The following is a 20,208-nucleotide window of genomic DNA, read 5'->3' as shown; positions in this document are numbered from 1 at the left end:
CCTGGAAACGGCCCTGAAGGAACTGTTGGAAAGGGTGTGAATACTTTAGCAGCGGGCAGACGATGTGGAGGGCAGATCCCGCAGAAACAATGTTCGCCTGGTGGGGCTTGCCGGGGGCACTGATCCAGTGTGGTACATCGAGGGCTGGCTGCGCACAGCTCTCCCCTGATGCCCTTACCCATTTTTTTCCATTGAACAGGCGCACATGACCCCCAGCGGGTGCCAACCCACGACCGATAGTCATATGGTTCTTTCATTACAGGGACAGAGACATAGGGCCTTATTATGATCTTGACAGAGGAGTTTCCTCCATCACAAATATAACGGATATCCCGTCCGCTGTATTATGATCTCCATTGAATATAATGGGATCAGAATACGGCGGACGGGATATCAGCCAAATTTATGATGGAGGAAACTCCTCCGTCAAGGTCGTAATAAGGCCCATAGTATTAAAGGAAACCCGCCTCATGCAGAGATACGGGTGGACAACGCCAATGTGATGTTGTTCCCAAACTACACGGTTGCCGTACAGAAGCAGCGTAATAATTTCCTAGCAGTGTAGTGACATCTTCGTGAACTGGGATTTGCTTACTCTCTCCTCTTCCCAGCTAGGCTTCGGGTGGTAGCCACTGACACTACGCACTTCTTCACCACTCCGAGGAGGCATAACACTGGCTGGAGAGCCCTGATACCGGTGCTACACGACCGGTTCGATTAGCATCAACAAAGGAAGATATTACCCGGCAAAACCGCAGAGGGCAGCGTCGGATGAAGGCACGAATGGACAGAGACGTTCCTGCGGTTCCAGATTTGGAGCAGAGAATGCAGGAGCAGAGTAGTGCCTTGCAGCAAGCAGCCGCACTCTCAAGTGCGTAACGTTGTTCCAGTCCGGATGTACTGGACTCCCCCTCTTCCAATGGAGAGAGTTCTGTTATCACATGGCCATCTGTGCAAAGCTCACATGTTCCTCCAGATATAACCCCACGGACATCAGACACTATCATTTGAGCTCAATTGTCTTTATATCCATGTTTCTATTCATATGTACGTAGTTCTTGATAATGTGTAATGCTCCTTATATGGTCGTGAACATTGGGCTGTCTGTAAAGTGGTGCATGCTGTGGTCCCTCTGTTGTTACATACTGCTAGTCCTCATCTGGTCACCCCTGCTGTAAGACCAATTATCTCTTGTCTTAGTTGTTATCACCCAGTTTGGGTGGCCACTTGTTCTAGTGTGCTACTCTTTCGGTATTTGCAATGTTCTTGTTACAATATGTTGCTCGTTGTTACCTGCCCACTAACCTATACACCGCTAGGCAATTCATGTTGTAGAAGCTGAATTTTAGATACCCATCTCAGGATACAAACAACCGTTAGCCAGCTCGTCCTGGTTAACAACAAGGTTTATTTAGAAACAGCAAATACATGTACATGGAGACTGAGTAGCATAAATGTAGATCGAACAGTCTGAATAAGGAAGTAATACATGATCTTTTATAATATCAAACCACAAACAGAATCAAGCATTTCATTGGTCCTTGACATTGACTTATGATCAATTCTTCACTATTGCTAAAGGTGCTACAGTCTATTCTTCATAACGCACCATATATAGTAAATTGAAGCACAGACAAGGAAGTTACCTAATATGTCCTACGTGTCTAATATCGCGTGATACATCTTATGACAGAACTGAGAACAGCACGTACACAAATGGTATCTTCAAGAAGGAAGACTGCTTCAGCTAGCATGCAATGACTGATATTTCATGGTGGCTGTTCTAATTGCAAGCCTTGCAATATAGTGCATTTCAGGCAATATCAGAAACATATCAGTAATCATAGTTTGTGTTAGTTGTACATTGTCCCACAGAGATAGGCCCAGTTGTCATTGTGTATCACAGGTCCCATTAGGCCCAAGTTGGTGAAGAACAGAAAATGCGATTCCACAAAGTTACTTAACACACATTGCTCTGCTCCCCCACATGCACTAAGGATGCTATCAGCCATGTGTCAAATATGCGTAGCGCCCCCAGTTGTTCACCTTACATAGGATGACGCACATTAACGTAATGACATGGAACATTCGTGGCATGCACACTCCAGCATGCTACGCCACATACTCCTACCCGAAGCGCCGCAATGCTCATATATCTACGTTACAAGATTCTCACCTAACAAGCTCAGAGGTAGACGCGCTTAGAAGAAAATGGTGAGGCCAGGTCCATTCCACAAACTACTCGTCTTATGCGCGGGGTGTGCCAATATGGATCAGACTGGGGATCCCTTTGATCTGATAGAGCAGGTCGCAGACGCAAACGGCCAGTATGTGTTCATTAGAGGCCGGCTAAGTGGCCGTCACATCCTCCTTGGTAATATATATGCTCCCAATGTAGACCAGGCCTCATTTTTAAGTGCACTCAATCGATTGCTGGCACGTTGGAATGATGTACGCTGGCTGATTGGTGGGGACTTTGTGTACTAGATACACATATGAACAGGTCCTGTCCAACGTTGGAACGCACTACTACTACCTCTAATGCCTGCTCTTTAGTAACCTGGCTACACCACTGGAAATTGACGGATGTCTGGTGTCACTGTTATGCTGCGACCAGAGTATACTCCTTTTACTCTGCCCCTCATGATTTACATGTCTGGCTTGACAGGCTCCTCCGTTCGACCAACATGGTCCCAGCGGTAGTACGGACTGATTATCTGGGCAGTACTCACTCCGATCACAACCTCCAGCTCGATTGGGGTGGGACCACCCACCCTTCGGCCCCCACGTGAAAGCTGCAACCTGGGATGTTGGAGGACCCGGCATTCCGTGAGTCGACTGGCCAACAGATAGGTAGTTACTTTGAACTCAATACAAACATGGACTCATCTTGTTCAATGGAATGGGATGCTTTTAAGGCTACGCTGCGTGGCCACTGCATGGGGCTTAGTTGTGGTATGCGCCAGCAGCTGGACCAAGAGGTGTCCGCTCTGGAACAACAGTTATTGCGGCATGAATCAGAAGTGGTCTAGAATCCTAATACCCTACCTAAACTGCAAGCCGTCCGTAAAACCCATTCAGAACTCCTTGAATGCTCAAGGTGCCTTAATTATGCAGCGCACTCAGACAACACGCATGCAAGGGCAGATAGAGCCGGAGCGCTACTTGCCCGATTGATACGTCAAGAAACATCCCATAGTATAGTAATGTCTATCCGAACACCGACAGGTGACTCGTTGTACATGCAGGACTGAATCCATACAGCATTTCACACTCATTATGAGACCCTGTATAGCACAGTCTCTCATCCTTTCCTGAATGAGATTGACCTATTCCTTGTGGAGCTGCCCCTTCCCTGGATCTCGGCCGAGCAGTGTTCAGAACTAGAGGGCCCTCTCCTGCTGTCTGAGGTACAGAACACCATTTGCTCTCTCGCCGATGGCTAAGTGCCCGGTCCGAAAAGGCTGCCAGGTGAATTTTATAAGACATACACAGCTCAGTTAGCACCTAAATTGATTGCCTTATATGAGGAGGCCTTGGCACAGGCACACTTACCCCCTACATTGCGAGAGGCCACGTTGGTCTCCCTACTGAAACCACATAAGGACCCCACCAGTCTGTACTCCTACAGGCTACTGGCACTCCTTAATACGGTTTATAAAATATTAGCCAAAATTGTTACAATGTGGCTGGCCCCACTAGTGCCTGCATTAGTACATAAGGATCAGAACAGCTTTGTGCCAGGCTGCACGACATCCATCAACCTGTGTAGATTTTTTCGTACGATGTGCTACGCTCCCTGCCGATGGCCACAAGCGGGTTGTCTGGTGATAGACCTAGAGAAAGCATTTGCCTCGCTGGAATGGCCTTACCTTTTTGCAGTTTTACCCAAATATGGCTTTGGCCCGCATTTTATACAGCTGGTGAAATTGCTATATACGCTCTCATCAGCTAGAACCAAAACGGGGCGCCTCATGTCGCCCTCCATTTGTATTAGGAGAGGCACACAACGGGTGTTCTTTATCTCCTCTGCTCTTCGCTCTGGCACTAGAGCCGCTGGCAACCGCGCTACGCAGGGCAGGGCGCTCAGCAGGGCATACCACTGGGTGATGGAAACCATGTAGTCTCTTTATATGCGGATGACCTTCTAGTGTACATTAGAGATATAGTGGAGTTCCCCAGCGATATAATACCATTATTTAATGCGCATGCGAGGATTTCCGGCTTGCGAGTAAATTGGGCCAAGTCTTGTGTTTTCCCATTGTTGCCTGCTGTGCCTGCCTCAGACCTCACATCGATAGCCCCTGGCTTAACGTGACAATCCAGCACCTTCAGATATCTTCGCTTACAAGTATATCACGCAGATACTGATCTGTTTGATGGAAATCTGACATGTGCTGTGTCAAACTTGCATCGGCAGATGACGTTCTGGAAAACGCAGCTGCTAACAGTCATGGGCAGGGTAGCCCTTGTTATAATGATAGTGCTGCAGAGGCTCTTATATTATTTTGTGAATTTACCGTTATATATCCCGGCTTCCTTTTTCCAATCTATGGAGCGAGAGATCCGTAATTTAATCTGGAATACTTCCCCACCATAGGGTAGCCCTATCTAGACTTTATCGCCCACTAAATCTGAGAGGCTTGTTGCTGCCGAATTTGAAACATTACTGTCTGGCTGTGCAACTACAGGGGGTGGCCCATTGGTTCTCATCACGACAGCTGCAGGACACGGCCACTGACCTTCCAGCATGGTCACGTTGTAAATTGCTTCATTTACTCCACCCCTGTGCTAAATCAGCCGCACCAGCGCCCATGTTACTAAACCTAGCATGCTGCTGCTACCGTAGGTGCTGTTACCTAACCAGGGACATCATACCTATGCACCAGCTATGCCGCTATTAGGAACACCACGTGGCGCATGTACCACGACATCTACAGAACTAGCTGCCTGGCATGAAACAGGAATATATACCCTAGGGGATCTCTACTCCGGCGGCACCCTTCACACTTATGGCACACTGATGGAAGCCACTGGTCTGCACCCGGGCACCTTCCTCCTGTATAGCTCTCTTAGGCATACCTTGCAGCATGCATGGGGTGACCTCGCGAGGGAACCCCAGGTGCATTACACACTACAATATCTGCAAATATTCGGAGAGGAGAGGCATTTAATACGCTGGTTAGGGAATCTCTTTGTACGCATACATCCGGCCCACTTTTGGCTATCCGAGGGTGCTGGGAGAGGGACGGGGGGGACCTTTCACGGACAAGGAATGGGCGACCATATTAGAAACCCCCATGTACGTCCCATGCAACATGCGATTTCGCCTCATACAATATTACGTAGATTCAAAGAGCCTATCTCACACCTGAGAAAATTAACAGTTATTTTAACCGTATAGATGCTGCTTGCCTGCGCTGTCAACACCTGGGGCAGGACTTCCTGCACATAGTGTCACTACTGGTCTTTGATTCTAGTGAGCTTAGCATGGTGTATAGACCGACCCTTACCACGGACATGGGAGACATGCATTCTGGGATTGTTCCCTAGGGGCAAAAAACTGAGAGCAACAACCTGTTTTCTGGATCTAGGTTTTTTTAGTGGCGAAGCGCCTCATCACCCGTAAATGGCGGTCTCCCAAACTGCCGGCACACGAAGCATGGGTGTGATCGCTGACTGTCTGGGTGAGAGCAGAGTGTACAGCTCTCCGGGGTGAGGAGGTGTTGGGGCTACGCAAGTATCCTCTTGCGTCACAATGGGAACTAATGTTAATGGACCTCAGCAATCCATTGATGCCTGCGCTGCTCAATTCCAATCCCCCTGCAGTAAGCGATGCATGATTGCGATGGCATACATATAATCTAACACGCCGCATATCTGTATACATGGGCAGAACAGATAGGCACTCCCTTCAACTTGGAGGCAGCTGCGTCACATGAAAGCCACATAGACTGCATGTGTGGGGACAACTTGCCGAGCACCTATAATCTGTATAACAGCTCTACTAATTCTGCATTGTAAGTACAGACATGTTTTGCCCGCGCCTCTCCCTTCTAGTATGTTTATTGTTGTGAATTGAAGTTACATGCAAACAGGTGGACCGCACGTGCCTTTATACTGTACTATGTCAACTCTGAAGTCTAAATGCAATAAAGAAATATTTGTAAAAAAAAAATGAAGCCCTATGAAAAATATACCAGAATGTTTATTAATTTATCTCTTAATTCAGGGTTAGCTTTCTTCTGAGGAAGCTAAATGTATGTTTCTCATGAATCCCCATGGAAAATATGCCATGAACCAGGTCATCTTTGTGTTTTGGCAATGTGTGAGGGTGAGATTGGTGTCCATGGGTAATCCAGGTGACTTAGCATTCAGAGAAACGTGGGGTTCAAAGGCATCAAGAGTCATGTCAATGAGCCAGGTTTCTACTGATCTTTGTTTGTTGTTCCTGAGAAATAGGAATTCTGTCTTCGTTGGGTTGAGTTCTGGACAGTGCTTAATGTGAGGAGGTGGTTGCAGGTGGGGACTACCAGCATTTATTTTTGGGGACTGGCAAATGAAGCAAGAGAAAGTAAAAAAAAAAAAAAACAGCGATAGAAAGCACTGAAGAATAGGAACCTGCAAGAGTGAGATAAAGAGGCAGAAATTGTGGGGTGGTAGATTAAAAAGGCAGGAGGTACAATCACAACTATGCAGCCTATATATTGGCACCCCGACTTATTATTGTGACAGCCCAGGCTTCTGGGCAAAGCTTTGGACCCCAGCAATTATTCTTTTACAAATTAAGCATTGGCTTCATTTAGGCGCTGGACATCCATGCCTGGATAATGTGCAGGTAATGTTTGAAGCACTGGATGTCTGAAGCAGATGAGACTTTCAAGCAGAGTTGTATCATCGGTATATTGGCAAATCTTGATGCTGTTATCTGTGAGTAGAGCACCTAGTGGCTCCATGTATAGGTTGAAGATGACATGAGACAGTACCAAACCCTGGGGAACACCACAGGTCATAGTGATCTTTTGGAACCTATGAGTGCCCATATGAACAAACTGTTGTTGGTTGGACAGATAGGAGAAGAATCAGTGGAGGACATTGCTGGAGAATCCCATTTGAGACTCCAGAGTGCAGTATGACAGTGAGATGGTCAAGACTCTGGAGTGCAGTATGACAGTGGGATGGTCAAGTGTGTCGAAGACAGCTGAGGAGTCCCAACAATATCAGGAAGGAAGGGTCTTTTTCATCTGTGGTTAAGAGGGCATTGTCTACAATGTTTAAGGTAGTGGTCTTCTTATTGCAGCTTGATCAGCGACCAGACTAGTAGTTGTGCAGGTGATGGCTAGCCCTGATGATCATGGAGTTGAACATTGACTGCTTTTCAGTGATCTTGCCAATGAATGGTAGGGTAGTGATGGGCCAGTAGTTAGCAAGGTCTAGTGTAGGTTTCTTTAGGAGTGGGAGGATCTGGGTGTTTAGAGAGCTTCTGGGAAAATGCCTTGAATAAGGGAGTCATTGACAATGTTCAGGGGGTAAGAGAGTGTCCCTAGAGAGAGCTTATGTAAAGGACATAGGCAAACCTTTTGTTCATTTTAGGAATATAGTTTTACTTTGTAACTTGTATATCAAATGCAACTGGTCCATTAAATGAAAATCCCAGATAAAATGTTACATTTTCATTTCCATGAGGCACTGAAGCAAAATGCAAAGGCAAAATGGGAATAGTATTCTTTTGACAGTGGCCGTGAACAAATACATTTCTATCTTCTGTCCACCCTTTTACTCTTTTCAAAACTTTTGTAACTGTTTCTGCCTTCCATACATTTCCATTTAGCCATTTTAATCGCCTTTCAAATAATGGGCCGCTAAGCCACTTTTCAATCTTGCTTTTGTGTACAGTCCTATTTAGCCCATTTCCATTTCCAAGAAAAAAGTGTGTATATATTCTTTTTTTTCTTGAGGGAACATTTTTAATCTTTATTTCATACAGACGTTTCAGTGTCTGAAGGGCTGATATCAAAATATTGTCTTTTTCTGGACTTGCGTCTCTGTCTTCTGCTTCGTCAGGCCAGTAGAGTAATGAAAGCAAATAATGTGCACTTGCTGGAAGAGGATTCTTTCTTTTTTTTAAAAAGCTCTTGCTAAGTTCTCTTAGTTTTGGAAATGTTATGAGTTTGCAAGAGGTGGCCGAAAGACATGCAAGTGTAATATGACATAATATGTAATTAATAAGGTCAGTGTCATCAAGAATTTCTTTTTGTGGATCAACTGGGTATAGGCTGATGATCTGTTCAAGTTTTTGGACTGATCTCTTGTCTTTTGAATCTGAGAGCATTGAAAGAATTCTAGTGAAATCCCCACCACCAAATTTGTAAATGTTCATTCGCCTGACAAGGGGTGTTAGATAAGCCTGAGATTCAAATCCTATATTCTTTTTCTGTGAAAGGAAGTCTGAACTGAAGAACTTTGCATACACTTTGGATTTTCTGATGAGCCATTTTCTTGGATCATGAACTGCATCATCCTCTTTATTGTTTTGTTCTTCTTCATCATTTTTATCAGTCTGAAAATAACTGAGATCTTCCGAAATCCATTCAAGGGCATTATAGATGTTCTGCCGCAAACATTTCAGACGACCATGTAGTTTGTGCCATGGTTCTCTAACGCTTTCTGGAATATGTTCTTCATTGAGATAATCTATCAACTCACTTGTTTCACTCTGATCTTTTAGTCCACGTTCTCTCTCCTTGTTTCTGTTGAATGGTTCTACAGAGGAAAGCAGTTGCAACAACTTGCATCCAACATTAACCTCTCCAAAATAACCACTGTTATTCATGCAGTCCACCTCTGACTTTGCAGCCTTTTCTGAGGCTCTGAAGCATTCCATTGCTTTAAGGGCAATCTCTATGATTTCTGTGGATTCAGCAGCAGTAAGAACCTTACCTTCTCCTTTTTCTTCTATGGCAGCATGAAACGTTTTTCTGTACACCTGGCCTTCTGTGTCTAATATGAACGAGTCTCGGGGCAGGTGTGATTTGGCAACCTCTGCCCAGTATTGAGCACCTTTAAACTTTCCATTTGTGTAATGAAGTCTGGCAAGCTGTTGAGCAACAAATGGATCTTTCCCCAGGCATTCATATGCTGCTTGCAGCAAAGTAATAGCTCCTTCAAGGTTCTTTTCAGTATCACAAATATGCTCGATAAGTGGGGAAAAAAAGCTGTCCACGTTGTCACCTTTACTTTTTCTGTATCGTCTGAGAAATAAATCTCTGATTAACTTTAGAAATTCTTCCCGTCCAAAGCGATGATTAAAAAGAACCTTTTCTTGTAGAAGATCCATAGCAATCTGACTCTGATGCCTACTACCTGAAAGTTGATATAGAATTTGCTTAGCAACAAGGGGGTGTATAATATGAATTGATGAAAGCCAGGTGGTAGTTTCTCTCAATTCGATGAAAATGAGTCTTGCTTGCTCACTTAAACTGTTTTTAAAATTATATGTTCTTACTCTGTCTTTGTTATCTGCTGTGTATGCACCAATACCCAAAAAAGCCTCACAGTGTGATAATGATATGTATGAATTTTGTACATAGGAATTGAGAAGTGCAACGTACCGAATCAGACTTGTTACAAGAGAGGAGTGGTCAATCCCCTGAAGTAAGTGTTTTACAAAGTCCTTCACATACTGTTCATTAAATTCTTGACTCATTAAAACAAAAGTTAAGATAAATTCTGGCTTGCAGTTGAACTGCTGTTCAAGTTGAGTACGCTTACTGGCAAACTGTTGTTTTTCCTCATCTGTTAATTTATGAGTAACTGCAACTGTTTCAAGTGGAGAAGCTCTACAAAGCTTTTCAGGCACATTAGACCTTTTACAGCTCATGATGATGAAACATGGTTTCGAAGGATTAACATTTTTGCACGCCATTGCATCTCCTAGGTCATGACGTAAATCATCAAGATACTCTTCGTCACAGTCTTCAACAAGGAGGAGGACTGGGAGGCAGTACTTGCTATCTTTTTCTTCATATTCTCTGAATTTAACTGCGTGTTCACTTACTGTTGTGAATGAAAATGATGTCTTTACGACTGCACATCTCAACTCCTTTCTGTTTTTCCAGAGAACCTGACGTGCAACAGTACTACCACCACTTCCTGGCTGATGAAATATTTTTATCCTGGCTATTGAAAGCTTAATTTTTCCTTCATGTAAAATGTCATTTAAAATATCCTGGACCTCTCTGCATGCCTCTCGCTCAATAACATCTCCACATATCTTTTTGTCGGCAAGCCAAAAGTTGTTCCAGGTTACTTTCCCCCCTTGATAGAAGGTACTTTCTACTTCATGTACTTTTTCTGCACTCCAGAAGTCAGGTTTTATATTATTGCATTCATCAACACATAATATTTCAAGAGAACATAACTTTTCTTCTTCCACTGCTGTTAATGGACACAGTCCTTTTGTGAAAACTGGTAAATGCTTTGTTAAAACATTTGAAGGCAGCATGGTTTGAATTGTAGCATCTACATGGCTAAGTTTCATTCCAACAATGCTCATCTCGCCTAGTCTCTCAATAGGACAGGAGGCCTGTGCTAAAGATGCCCATTCTTCATAATTTTCTCTAGATTCTGCAATGCAAATGATGTTATCTATTTCTGTGTAAAACTCATGAAAAGTGTCAATGATTGGCTTCTTGACACGAGATAACAACAGAAATAACACAACAAAAGATCCCTTTGGAAGTATTTCACCACAGATTAGTGAAACCGCTTTCTTTAAATATTTCCTCCTAGTTTTTATCCAAGTGTTTTCATCACAAGGTTTATCACCTCCAAGATAATCATTTCTTCCATTGCAAAATATCCAGCTGGTTTGGTCAAACAAGAGCATGTGTTTTTTGAAATCACTTACACTTACTCCACTTTCAATAGAGTAGCTTTGGAGGGAATGAAGATTTGTTGCATGGTGTTCTTTGTATTTTTTACATAACCCTGACATATTAGAATTTGCATCAAAATCAAAAACACAGAAAATGTTCATCCGTGTTAAAAAGTTAATATGTTGCAAATCTTCCTCGGTACATTTATTTGTAACAAGTATGTACCACAATGAGTCAGCCATAGACTTCTTGCCATCAGTTAGAAGGATGGTCAGTTTTCTTCCCAAAATTTCTGGGTGATCATTGTCAGTTGCTTGCTTGTTTTTTTCTGCTTTTTCTCGTATTGAATCCCTTTCCTGCATGCCATTGAAAAATGCAAGGTGATCATCAGATTTGATAGGTACAGAATTCGCCCCAACCCTGTTGTAGATAGTTTGCTTGCCATAAGTGAGCTTATTTGAAACATCAAAAGTAATAAGACGTACTTGAAAAATCTTTCCTTTTACTATGCTAATTAATGGTTCAATGTCAACCTCAATTACAAAGCATTGCTCCTCTGTGTCTTTCTCAATCACTTCAATGAATTTAGGAGGGTGAATGCAATGTCTTACAGCTTCCAGTTCTGTGGCAAAACAATTTTCAATTAAATCTAAAGCATCAACATAATTGCTCCTGTCATTTACTGGAAAACCAACAATTTGTCCATGCTTATATTCCTTATGTTCCTTGTTGTCCACTATACCAAAATGTATTGTACCATTTGTACGAACATTCATACATGCAGAACCAAAACGGAAAACCTCATTTGCAAATTTTGACTTTTTGTTTCTGCTATCAAATTGAGCAGCAGTCAAAAATGATTTGTATTCATGGCAAGGGGTAATCATATCTATTATTCCAGTTTCGGGTAGAGCGAGGACTGTATTTTTCACATACTTAAATGTATTGTCATCTTTTCCAAATGGTCGAAATTTGGCAAACATTAAAGGCTTTGTTGCACTTTTCACTTTTTCATCAATATTGTCATTTACTTGTGGTCCTACAAGTTGTTTCTTAAACTGTTCAGCCCTCTTTTGAATAGCTACATGTGATTCTAAATAAATATCTATGGTCCCACTAGCCTGAGTATCATTGTTTTGACATTCAGTAGGTTTTGAAACATTCTTTGAAATAGAACAGTCTTTTTTATCCAAATTTTGCATCTGGTTCTCATGATGTTCAGTTTGAGAAACTTCTGAAGGTGTTTTATGGAAATCTGACTGAACATTGATTTGTAGATTTTCTAGAAGTTTATTTCTTTCTTCAAAAAGTAGTTTGATTGGTCCCTTTCTCATGCCCATTCTGCTCAGAAAAGATTCATCTACTTTTCTCAGAACACGACCATCAACTTCTTCTTGATGTAACTTCTGTATGTAAGCTTGTTTTATTCCAATTGACTGCAGCCAAGTACTAACATGACCTTCATCCCATTGGTCCAAGGGAAGTTTCATGAAATCTAAAAATAAAAATAAATATACATTTAGTAGTATACCATCGCAGCTTTTAAGAAATGAACGCCATTTTAAAATTATGTATACATACCCATTTTCTCTTGAAATTACACAATTGTCAAATGTTCACATTTCTTACCTGAAAAAAAAAATGCTTTCTTAGTACCTATAAACTGATATTTGCATATTCTCTAGATGTTTCAATATTATTTTTTGGTGAATTAACATAAATCTTGCAAGTAAATTGCTAAAACTTGTGCGAATTGTAGAAATTCTGCTGTAATGCGGATGACAGGCTGAGACAATCTATCACATTGTGATTCATTTTAAAGTGTTTTCTTTTTTCTCAATGTTGATTCTATACATAGTTAGATAATTTGCTCTTGCTATGTATTTACGTACATTCACATGGGAGCCGGTATTTCAGTCACTCCTGAACCATTTTGAAATGTAAACAAATATTTATATGATTATAGGTTATAGATTGTATGCAACAGTTTGTATTTACAGTGTACACACTTTTCCAAATGGAATATTGACTTAACTGGTATAATTTAAGTACTGACAAAGCCAGTAGGTCTTTCCTTTGACAAGCACTAGTTGACCTTTTGGTTTGGCCAATGCGTGATGCTAAACAGCATTGGGAAAAAGAAAAGGAAAGTTTGTTTCCAATGTTGAACAACATGGGAATAAAGAAATAAAAAAGGCAAATGCTGACCTCGGCATGATAATGTATGTGCATGCAAACAGCATAACACAGCCGCCATTTTGTTCTTTTAATTTTCCATTCTAAGGTGGCAGACACCCATTTAGGAGAAGCAACTTAGAAAAATATAAACAAATGCAACAGTGCACTTAGTAAAAGGAGTAGTCCGGTAGCACATTTAAGCTGCTGGGTTTTCCATAAACATTAAAAAGCATATTTAAAAAAATAATAGAAATACTGGAGCAACAGAGTAAAGGGGTGGTAGGATGCAAGCCAGTGCCACAGACGAGCGGTGGTGAGCAGGTAGGGTTGGGGAACAACTGAGGAGAGTGAGCAAAAACCATATATGTTAATTTATGGAGCACTGAAAGCAAATGAAACCAGTAGTTGACTGAATGCAGGCAGTGGAAGAACACAAGTCATCCTTTCAAATGAATGGTGAAGAAGCTATGCTTGCTTCATGCAGAGGACAAACACAAGTATATTAAGACAGCCATCAAACAAGCAAGCAAATAAATTGACAAGATAGCCAAGCGATGATAGGAAATGGGCTGAGCGAAAGCCTGTATTAATGTTGTATATGCTAGGTCGTCTGAGAAAACATAGTTGAAGCTGTCTCTAGACAAGAGCTAAACAATACAAAAATGTTTTTTCTTAGCAAGATCTCAGACAATGGAAAAGTAAATTTTGAAAACCCACATGTTTTGCTCCTATATAAAACAGCATGCAGAATGTCTTGAAAACGTCCATTATACCCATACATACAAAAACTTAAGATATGTTCTGTAGGTTCTACAGTACATTGCAGTTATGGATGTTATGGAACTAGCTTTTGCAGAAAGGAGCAAACTATTTTAGACAGCTGTTACAATTTTCTGGAAGAGAGACTGGGTCATTCAGAGTTTGGTAGAATAGGGGTGCCACCACAAATCAGTGGTGCTCGCACCCCACCAAACGCACAGTTCTTAGGCAACATTCAGAGTGCGGAAAAGAGCTGGGATTTTGACAGCTGGTATTCAGATATCTCCACCATCAGAAAGGTCTGGCCATGAATGATGCATGTTTTTCTGCCGGGGATTGACATAAAAAGCATAGAGGTCGTAGGTGGGGGAATTACTCAGTGACCCCTCCCCCCCCCCCACTTGCATGGAGAAACATCCTGTGAGCCAGAGGCATTTAAATTTTGTTTCTCAGGGACAAATTCACGTTTTGGGAGTTTACTCTTGAAAAATAAAACATTTCCTGAGTAGGCACATTACACACGCCACTCGCTTGTAAAAAGCTTCATTGCCTTCAGTGGAGCTACGGCTGCACCGGCAATACTGAAGGCAGTGAGAGCCACAGGTGCACTGGCTGTAGAGAAGGCAGTGGGATCTATGCTTGCCTGACAGACAGTCCTCCGCCAGGGGAGCCTCGACAATAACGTCTGTTGAACTGCGAGGCCAGCAGACCTCCTGCCATACTCTAAATCAGGTGCAGAATCTATTGCTATAGCCTTACAGATTACAGATTGTACAGTCTGATTATGACCACCTCTCCTTGGCACCACACCCCACATGTTCGATACATGCCGTCTCATCAGTGTTTTATAATATAGCCAAGTACTTACTAAACCTAAAACCACTCTAGGCTTTAAATAAATGGTGAGCATACATGATAAGGGCAGGTCTATGGATTGTGAATACTGAAAATCCCAATGATCAAACTTGTTAAAATATATTTTCTTACTACATATAGGTTTGTGGACCATCATGCAACATCTAGATTGCCAAGAAAGAACATAATATAATTTCAAAGTAGGATTTAAACCAAATGTATGTTCTACGTTACTGCTATATTATTATTATTATTATTATTATTATTATTATTATTATTATTATTATTATTATTATTATCATCATCATCATTAGGGGGAAAGCCAAATAGTAATTGGCAACGTAAAATGCTCTGTGGGACATTATTGAAACCACCAACTCCTGAAGGTTATTACAGCAATTGAGAAAATAAAAGCTTGCACCTAGGCACACACATTTGAGGACATGGTTACTACACAGGAGTATAGATGGGCTAATATAGGAAAGTGGGAGGAAAAGGTATGGACTGTTTTCAATCTTTTCCTAAGACTACAAACAATGTGTAGGGACTCAGGAATCCCAATCATACCAATGATAGTAGTCTGTGGTGTCCTACACAGATCCTTTTTAGTCCAGATAATGTTTGTTCTAAACACCTGCCTCCTCTAATCACTCTTGTTAAGGAAAAGAGACTTAATTCACAATTATTCAAATACAATACACAAGTGTATATGTACATTCACTGGAATGTGGTCATCTCCAGAAGCTGCAAACCTGCTTTGAAAAAATCCAAAATTGAGTGCAGCTCAGATGTCAAATTCCAAAATTCAAAGTTCAATCTAAATTCCAAAATGATTCTAATAAAACTAGGAAAGCCCTGGAGTCACAGCTTAAACTACCTATCATTTTTGTGAATCGCTAAGCCCACAGACAACATGCAACATCTTTAGCAATTCAGTAACAATCTGGTCATCTGACTAATCAAGTAATCAACATAAATGCAAAACATGTAGGGACAAATTTAGACTTTGGCAGACCCAGTACTCTGGTACAAATGTAACAAAGCACTCTCAACTGCCCTATTTAGGATATGGGTTACTGCCAGCTTTTCATCAATAGAGACCAAGTTGGCTCCATCGACAAAAAACATTCTTTGACACCTGAAGGAATAGAGGTCATCCAAGAAAGGGCATTACAGCCCCAGCCATATCTAGGGTGGACAATGTGATGTCCTTTCTTTATGTGCCTCTCCTTCCTTCAGATCCCTCACAGGTAAGACCTGGTGATGAGGGACAGCAGCAAATAGGTATTGACTACTCCCACACTCCAGGGGAAAAAAATCACTGGGTGGGTGGTCGTTAGTCATTTGATTTAAAAAAATAAACTTCCACTTTGGGAGTTTGTTCTTGAAAAACACTTTGTTAAAATGTATCGAACAGCTGTCAAAACATGCAGCAGTCTCCCTCCAAACGTTGTGTACCGTGACAGGAGCCATAATGACAGTGATTCCTTTTAAAGTGCAGAAATCACCTCTGATTAGTCGATCATTGTGGCAGACCTAATGTAATTCGCCATCCTGACAGACTATATTCTGTCCATCAAACTTTAAATCTGGCCCACAGCACCATTGTGACTACATTTTTCAGATGTCACCCAAGATATATTTTGAAATGCCTGGCACCAAATGGGCAACATGCTACCTAATACATTTCTAAATTATCAGTGAATAATATTTCCATTATTTTGCAAACTAAAATTAATTTGAACTTAGATTCTGAAGTCCAGTTATATATAAGGTGGAGCTCTATACATCACTCATATTTTAGGAAATGGAAATTAGATTGGCTCCTTCAACTTCAATTTTTTTTAAATAAATGGATGATCTCTTTATATAGCCCATGCAACGTTTTGACTGAACCATGCTAATGCATTTTTATAGTCACACATAGATAGGTTACTATCCTTTACTTCTTAATCATCAACTGGGCTCACAAATATTTGAATTGTCAATGCTAAATATAGCACTCCTGTACACTACCTATACACATCTTGTCTGAGCCAAGAGACAGCACCAAATTGGTGATGCTGGTGCTCAATTTAAACATAACAATGCATTTATATCCAAATAAGTCACATTGGCTTACAAATCCTTATTTTGTTTTCCACACACCCGATGTCCTCCTACAAGATCCATATTGGTTTAGCCTGAACCAGGGAACATTTGCACCAGAATACGGTACCAAAGTGGCAACATCAAGCTAATACTTTTCCATGATATTATATAAGAATAAATAACAACCCTTTTCTTTGTGAAGATCAACCTAGATCTCAAACTACTATTGTTATTTCTAAATTGAGTACCATGCAACACTACCAATGTATAACTTTATATGTACTCACTGATCTCTTATGGCAACTGGGAGTTGGAGCTCATTGTGGAAGCTTTAAGCTTGTCTTTACTGCAATGTATAAACATGTTCAAAGCACTAAAAACAATAATGTGTTTTAAAAAACACTACTAAAGTATACATTTCTTGAGGCAAGCAAAATGAATCGCAACAGGTGTCCCCAAACAGGAAACTCTAAATTCACTGCATTTCAATGCATTTACATCCAAATAAGTTTCTACAGTATTCCCACATGAAAGTCTCATTGGTTCACAAATTCCTATTTTGTTTTTCATACAAACCACATCCTCCTACAAGATCCATGTGGAATTAGCTTGAGGTAAAGAGCTATTCCACGGAAACATGGCATCAAGAGTGCTACCCACAGGCCAATGCATTCCTAAGAAATCACAGACAAATAGGTTACTATCCTTTACTTCAAGATGCTCAACTTGGCTTGCAAATATTTCTATTGTTAATTATAAATATGACACCCCTCTACACTGTGTAAATCTCTTGGACAGAGTAGGATTCATCATGACAGATGGCACCAAATGCATGAAGCTTTAATAAATGTATGTCTTTGCATTTATGTCTAAATAGGAAGCAATACTGAACACCATATCAGTTCATACATTCCTATGTTGCGGTGTACACACTACATCCTCCTACAAAACCCATATCAATTTAGCCCCAGGCAGGTGACCTTGTAGAGTCTGGATGCTAAGATCTTAGCAAAACAAAACTGGTGTCAAACTTTATCAGAGAACTAGTTTGATATGTGGCTGCAAGGGTAGAGTCAGTAGGTATTTTAGGGAACAAACTAGTCATGGTTTTATTCCACATAGGTAGGACCACCGGAGTACTTTCAAGTAGCATAAGGGTTGTGTGTACACACATTTCCTCATAAACACAGAATGGGTGAAATTATTTGATACATCTGACCCTACGAGCCAGCAACAGAAAAAGGCTGAGACTTTCAGAGAAACTCTTATCAATATTGAAATGTAAACAATTATGGCCTGCTGCCTTTCTATCATTCAGTACTCCTGCTCTACCTCTAGCTCAGTTAGGGATATCCAAGCCGACAGAATGACATTTTGTCCTTCAGGCAGGTGGAGAGCTTAGGTCTTTCATTTAAACATCAAGTTGTGGTGAGTAAATGTTCCCTGAGATGTAAATAGCCACTTTAAAAGGTCAGCAGATGCCTCTGATATCAACTCATTGTCAGCAAGTTTCCATCGACATATAACTTCCTAGTATTACTGCTAGTCTCCCTTACTCATGACCTTGCCCTCATCTGGCCTATTCTTCTCAACAAAATTACTGTTTACTAGCCCCAACAGTCCATCATGGACACTCTGAAAGCCCAGTGTGAGGGCAAAGATATTGATATTGTAAAATACCTGCTGGAGATTGCCATCATCAACCCAAAGCATTGTTAGTAGTAATGAAATAGAGCCGCACATCACCCAGACTTACATTTAACCTGACGCAGCTGTTGAAAATAATGGATTGCGATGGTGCTAAAGCATCACTGGGCACATTGGACAGCTTTGAAAAAACAGAGGATGTGGATGTCAGAGCCCTTATGCTTAACTTGCAAAAAGGTCTGGTCTCCATTCACAGTAAAATAGACCAACTGACAGACAGATAAAAAACAAAACTAGATAGCCAGGGTGACAGACTGACAACCACAGCGTATATCCACCTCTGAAGATGATACGGCAACCAATAATGAAAAATTGCTCAATGTGGAGTCTTAAGCTTCGAGGGCATGGCCTAGGAGCCTGACATGGCAGACACAAGTTGAGAGACCTCTGCCCCACACCTACCACGGTTACAGTTATCCTGACACATCAGGAGACCATTTGGCACCCAGACTAACTGCCTACACTGGGGCGGGCTTCAACAAACCCACAAAAGTTAACCAAGGTGATCCTCATCTGCTGTATCTGCAGACAGCCGACCCTGCTGCAGCCACAAGGGATGTGAGGCCTCTGAGCTGCACCCAAAACATCTGCCTTGCTTCCAGAGGTGTTAATCCTGGCAGCAACATTGGATGTGGTGTGTGAGGGCTGCGTGACCCCCTGCTACACTGCACCCGGAGTTTGCTGGAGCCACCTATTGGCTGTGTGGGCCTGGCTCACCGGCCTGCCCCTCTGTCTGCAATTCACCCGGCTCTACACCACAGGCCTGCGCCACTACTGCTCGGTGCACACTGGCCTTTTGAAAATGCTGGTGTAGCCTTGCAGCAATTGGAGACTACTGGTGCCTCTTCCCTCCCCTGGCCTGCACACAACATTGGACCCAATGCACACCAAATATGGGGCCCTCAGGTTCACTGCTGCCATTAAATGGCTCTGACGATCCTCGGTCGGCAGCAGGAACGGTGGAGCCACCCGTCAATAAACTGTTTTTGTTTTGTACTGGCCCTACAATACCATTCACTGGTGCACCCAGACAACATGCCCCCGCATTATCTTACTTTTAGGCAGATGCACTTGGCACCTCCTCCATGTTTGATCTGCTCTCTCACTCGGGGAATTAAGAATTGTCTGGTATACTGCTTGCTTAGGAGTGAGGGCCTGGGGCCGTCATGACTTTCTCTGCCTACCTCACTGGGCCTTCAAGGTAGAGACAGTCATGACACATTAGAATGCGCCAGATTTCCTCATCCGCCCTCCTTGGGGCCCAAAGTCCTCCATCAGAGCTTACTCTTCCTGCTCCTATTCCCCTAGTAGTGTGAGGAGGCCCCACTTCTCTTTAACTGCCACCGCCATCACTGCCCCTGAAATCCAACAATATGAGTCCGTTAGCCCATCAGTTCGAGGCCTGGACACTTGCTTGGAACCATCTAGGGAGCACAGCTGTGTGCTAGAGACTTCAGGGCTGCACACTGCCACTGGGGCCCTGCTGACGTTTCTGCCACGAGACATCCATCAATACCAGCCCTCATAAACGAAGGGATCATTGGCTCATCCTGCTTGGGAATCGAAACCGCCTCTCCCTGGGAGACAGGCCTTTAACATGTGTGAGCCCCACTGTCTGCTGTCATACTCTATTCAACCTTGCACTCAAATTGCTCTGCCTCCCTACGATCCCCTCACGTCACCATACTTCACTGCAGAGGTGCACCAAATTAAGCCCCACCTTGTCTGGACCTCTATGGCA

The 20,208-nt window shown here is 42.2% G+C and overlaps 1 protein-coding gene across 2 annotated transcripts in view; it reads right to left on the bottom strand.

Annotated features, from left to right (window-relative positions):
- Nucleotides 1-1,388: 1,388 nt before the first annotated feature.
- LOC138245909 (sterile alpha motif domain-containing protein 9-like) overlaps nucleotides 1,389-20,208 on the bottom strand; it is a 173,898-nt gene continuing 155,078 nt past the window's right edge. For both annotated transcript variants that reach the window (XM_069199938.1, XM_069199939.1), the window contains 2 exons: nucleotides 12,459-12,506; nucleotides 1,389-12,372 (listed from right to left, as the gene is read on the bottom strand). In XM_069199938.1, the coding sequence (XP_069056039.1) occupies nucleotides 7,604-12,372; nucleotides 12,459-12,462 (4,773 nt within the window). In that variant the 5' untranslated portion in view covers nucleotides 12,463-12,506 and the 3' untranslated portion in view covers nucleotides 1,389-7,603. The remainder of the gene's footprint in view (nucleotides 12,373-12,458; nucleotides 12,507-20,208) is intronic.

The sequence above is a fragment of the Pleurodeles waltl genome, chromosome 7 (genome assembly GCF_031143425.1).
Source record: "Pleurodeles waltl isolate 20211129_DDA chromosome 7, aPleWal1.hap1.20221129, whole genome shotgun sequence".
Taxonomy (NCBI): domain Eukaryota; kingdom Metazoa; phylum Chordata; class Amphibia; order Caudata; family Salamandridae; genus Pleurodeles; species Pleurodeles waltl.
Note: the sequence above shows the minus strand (reverse complement) of the source record. Positions and strands in the feature narration are given on the sequence as shown.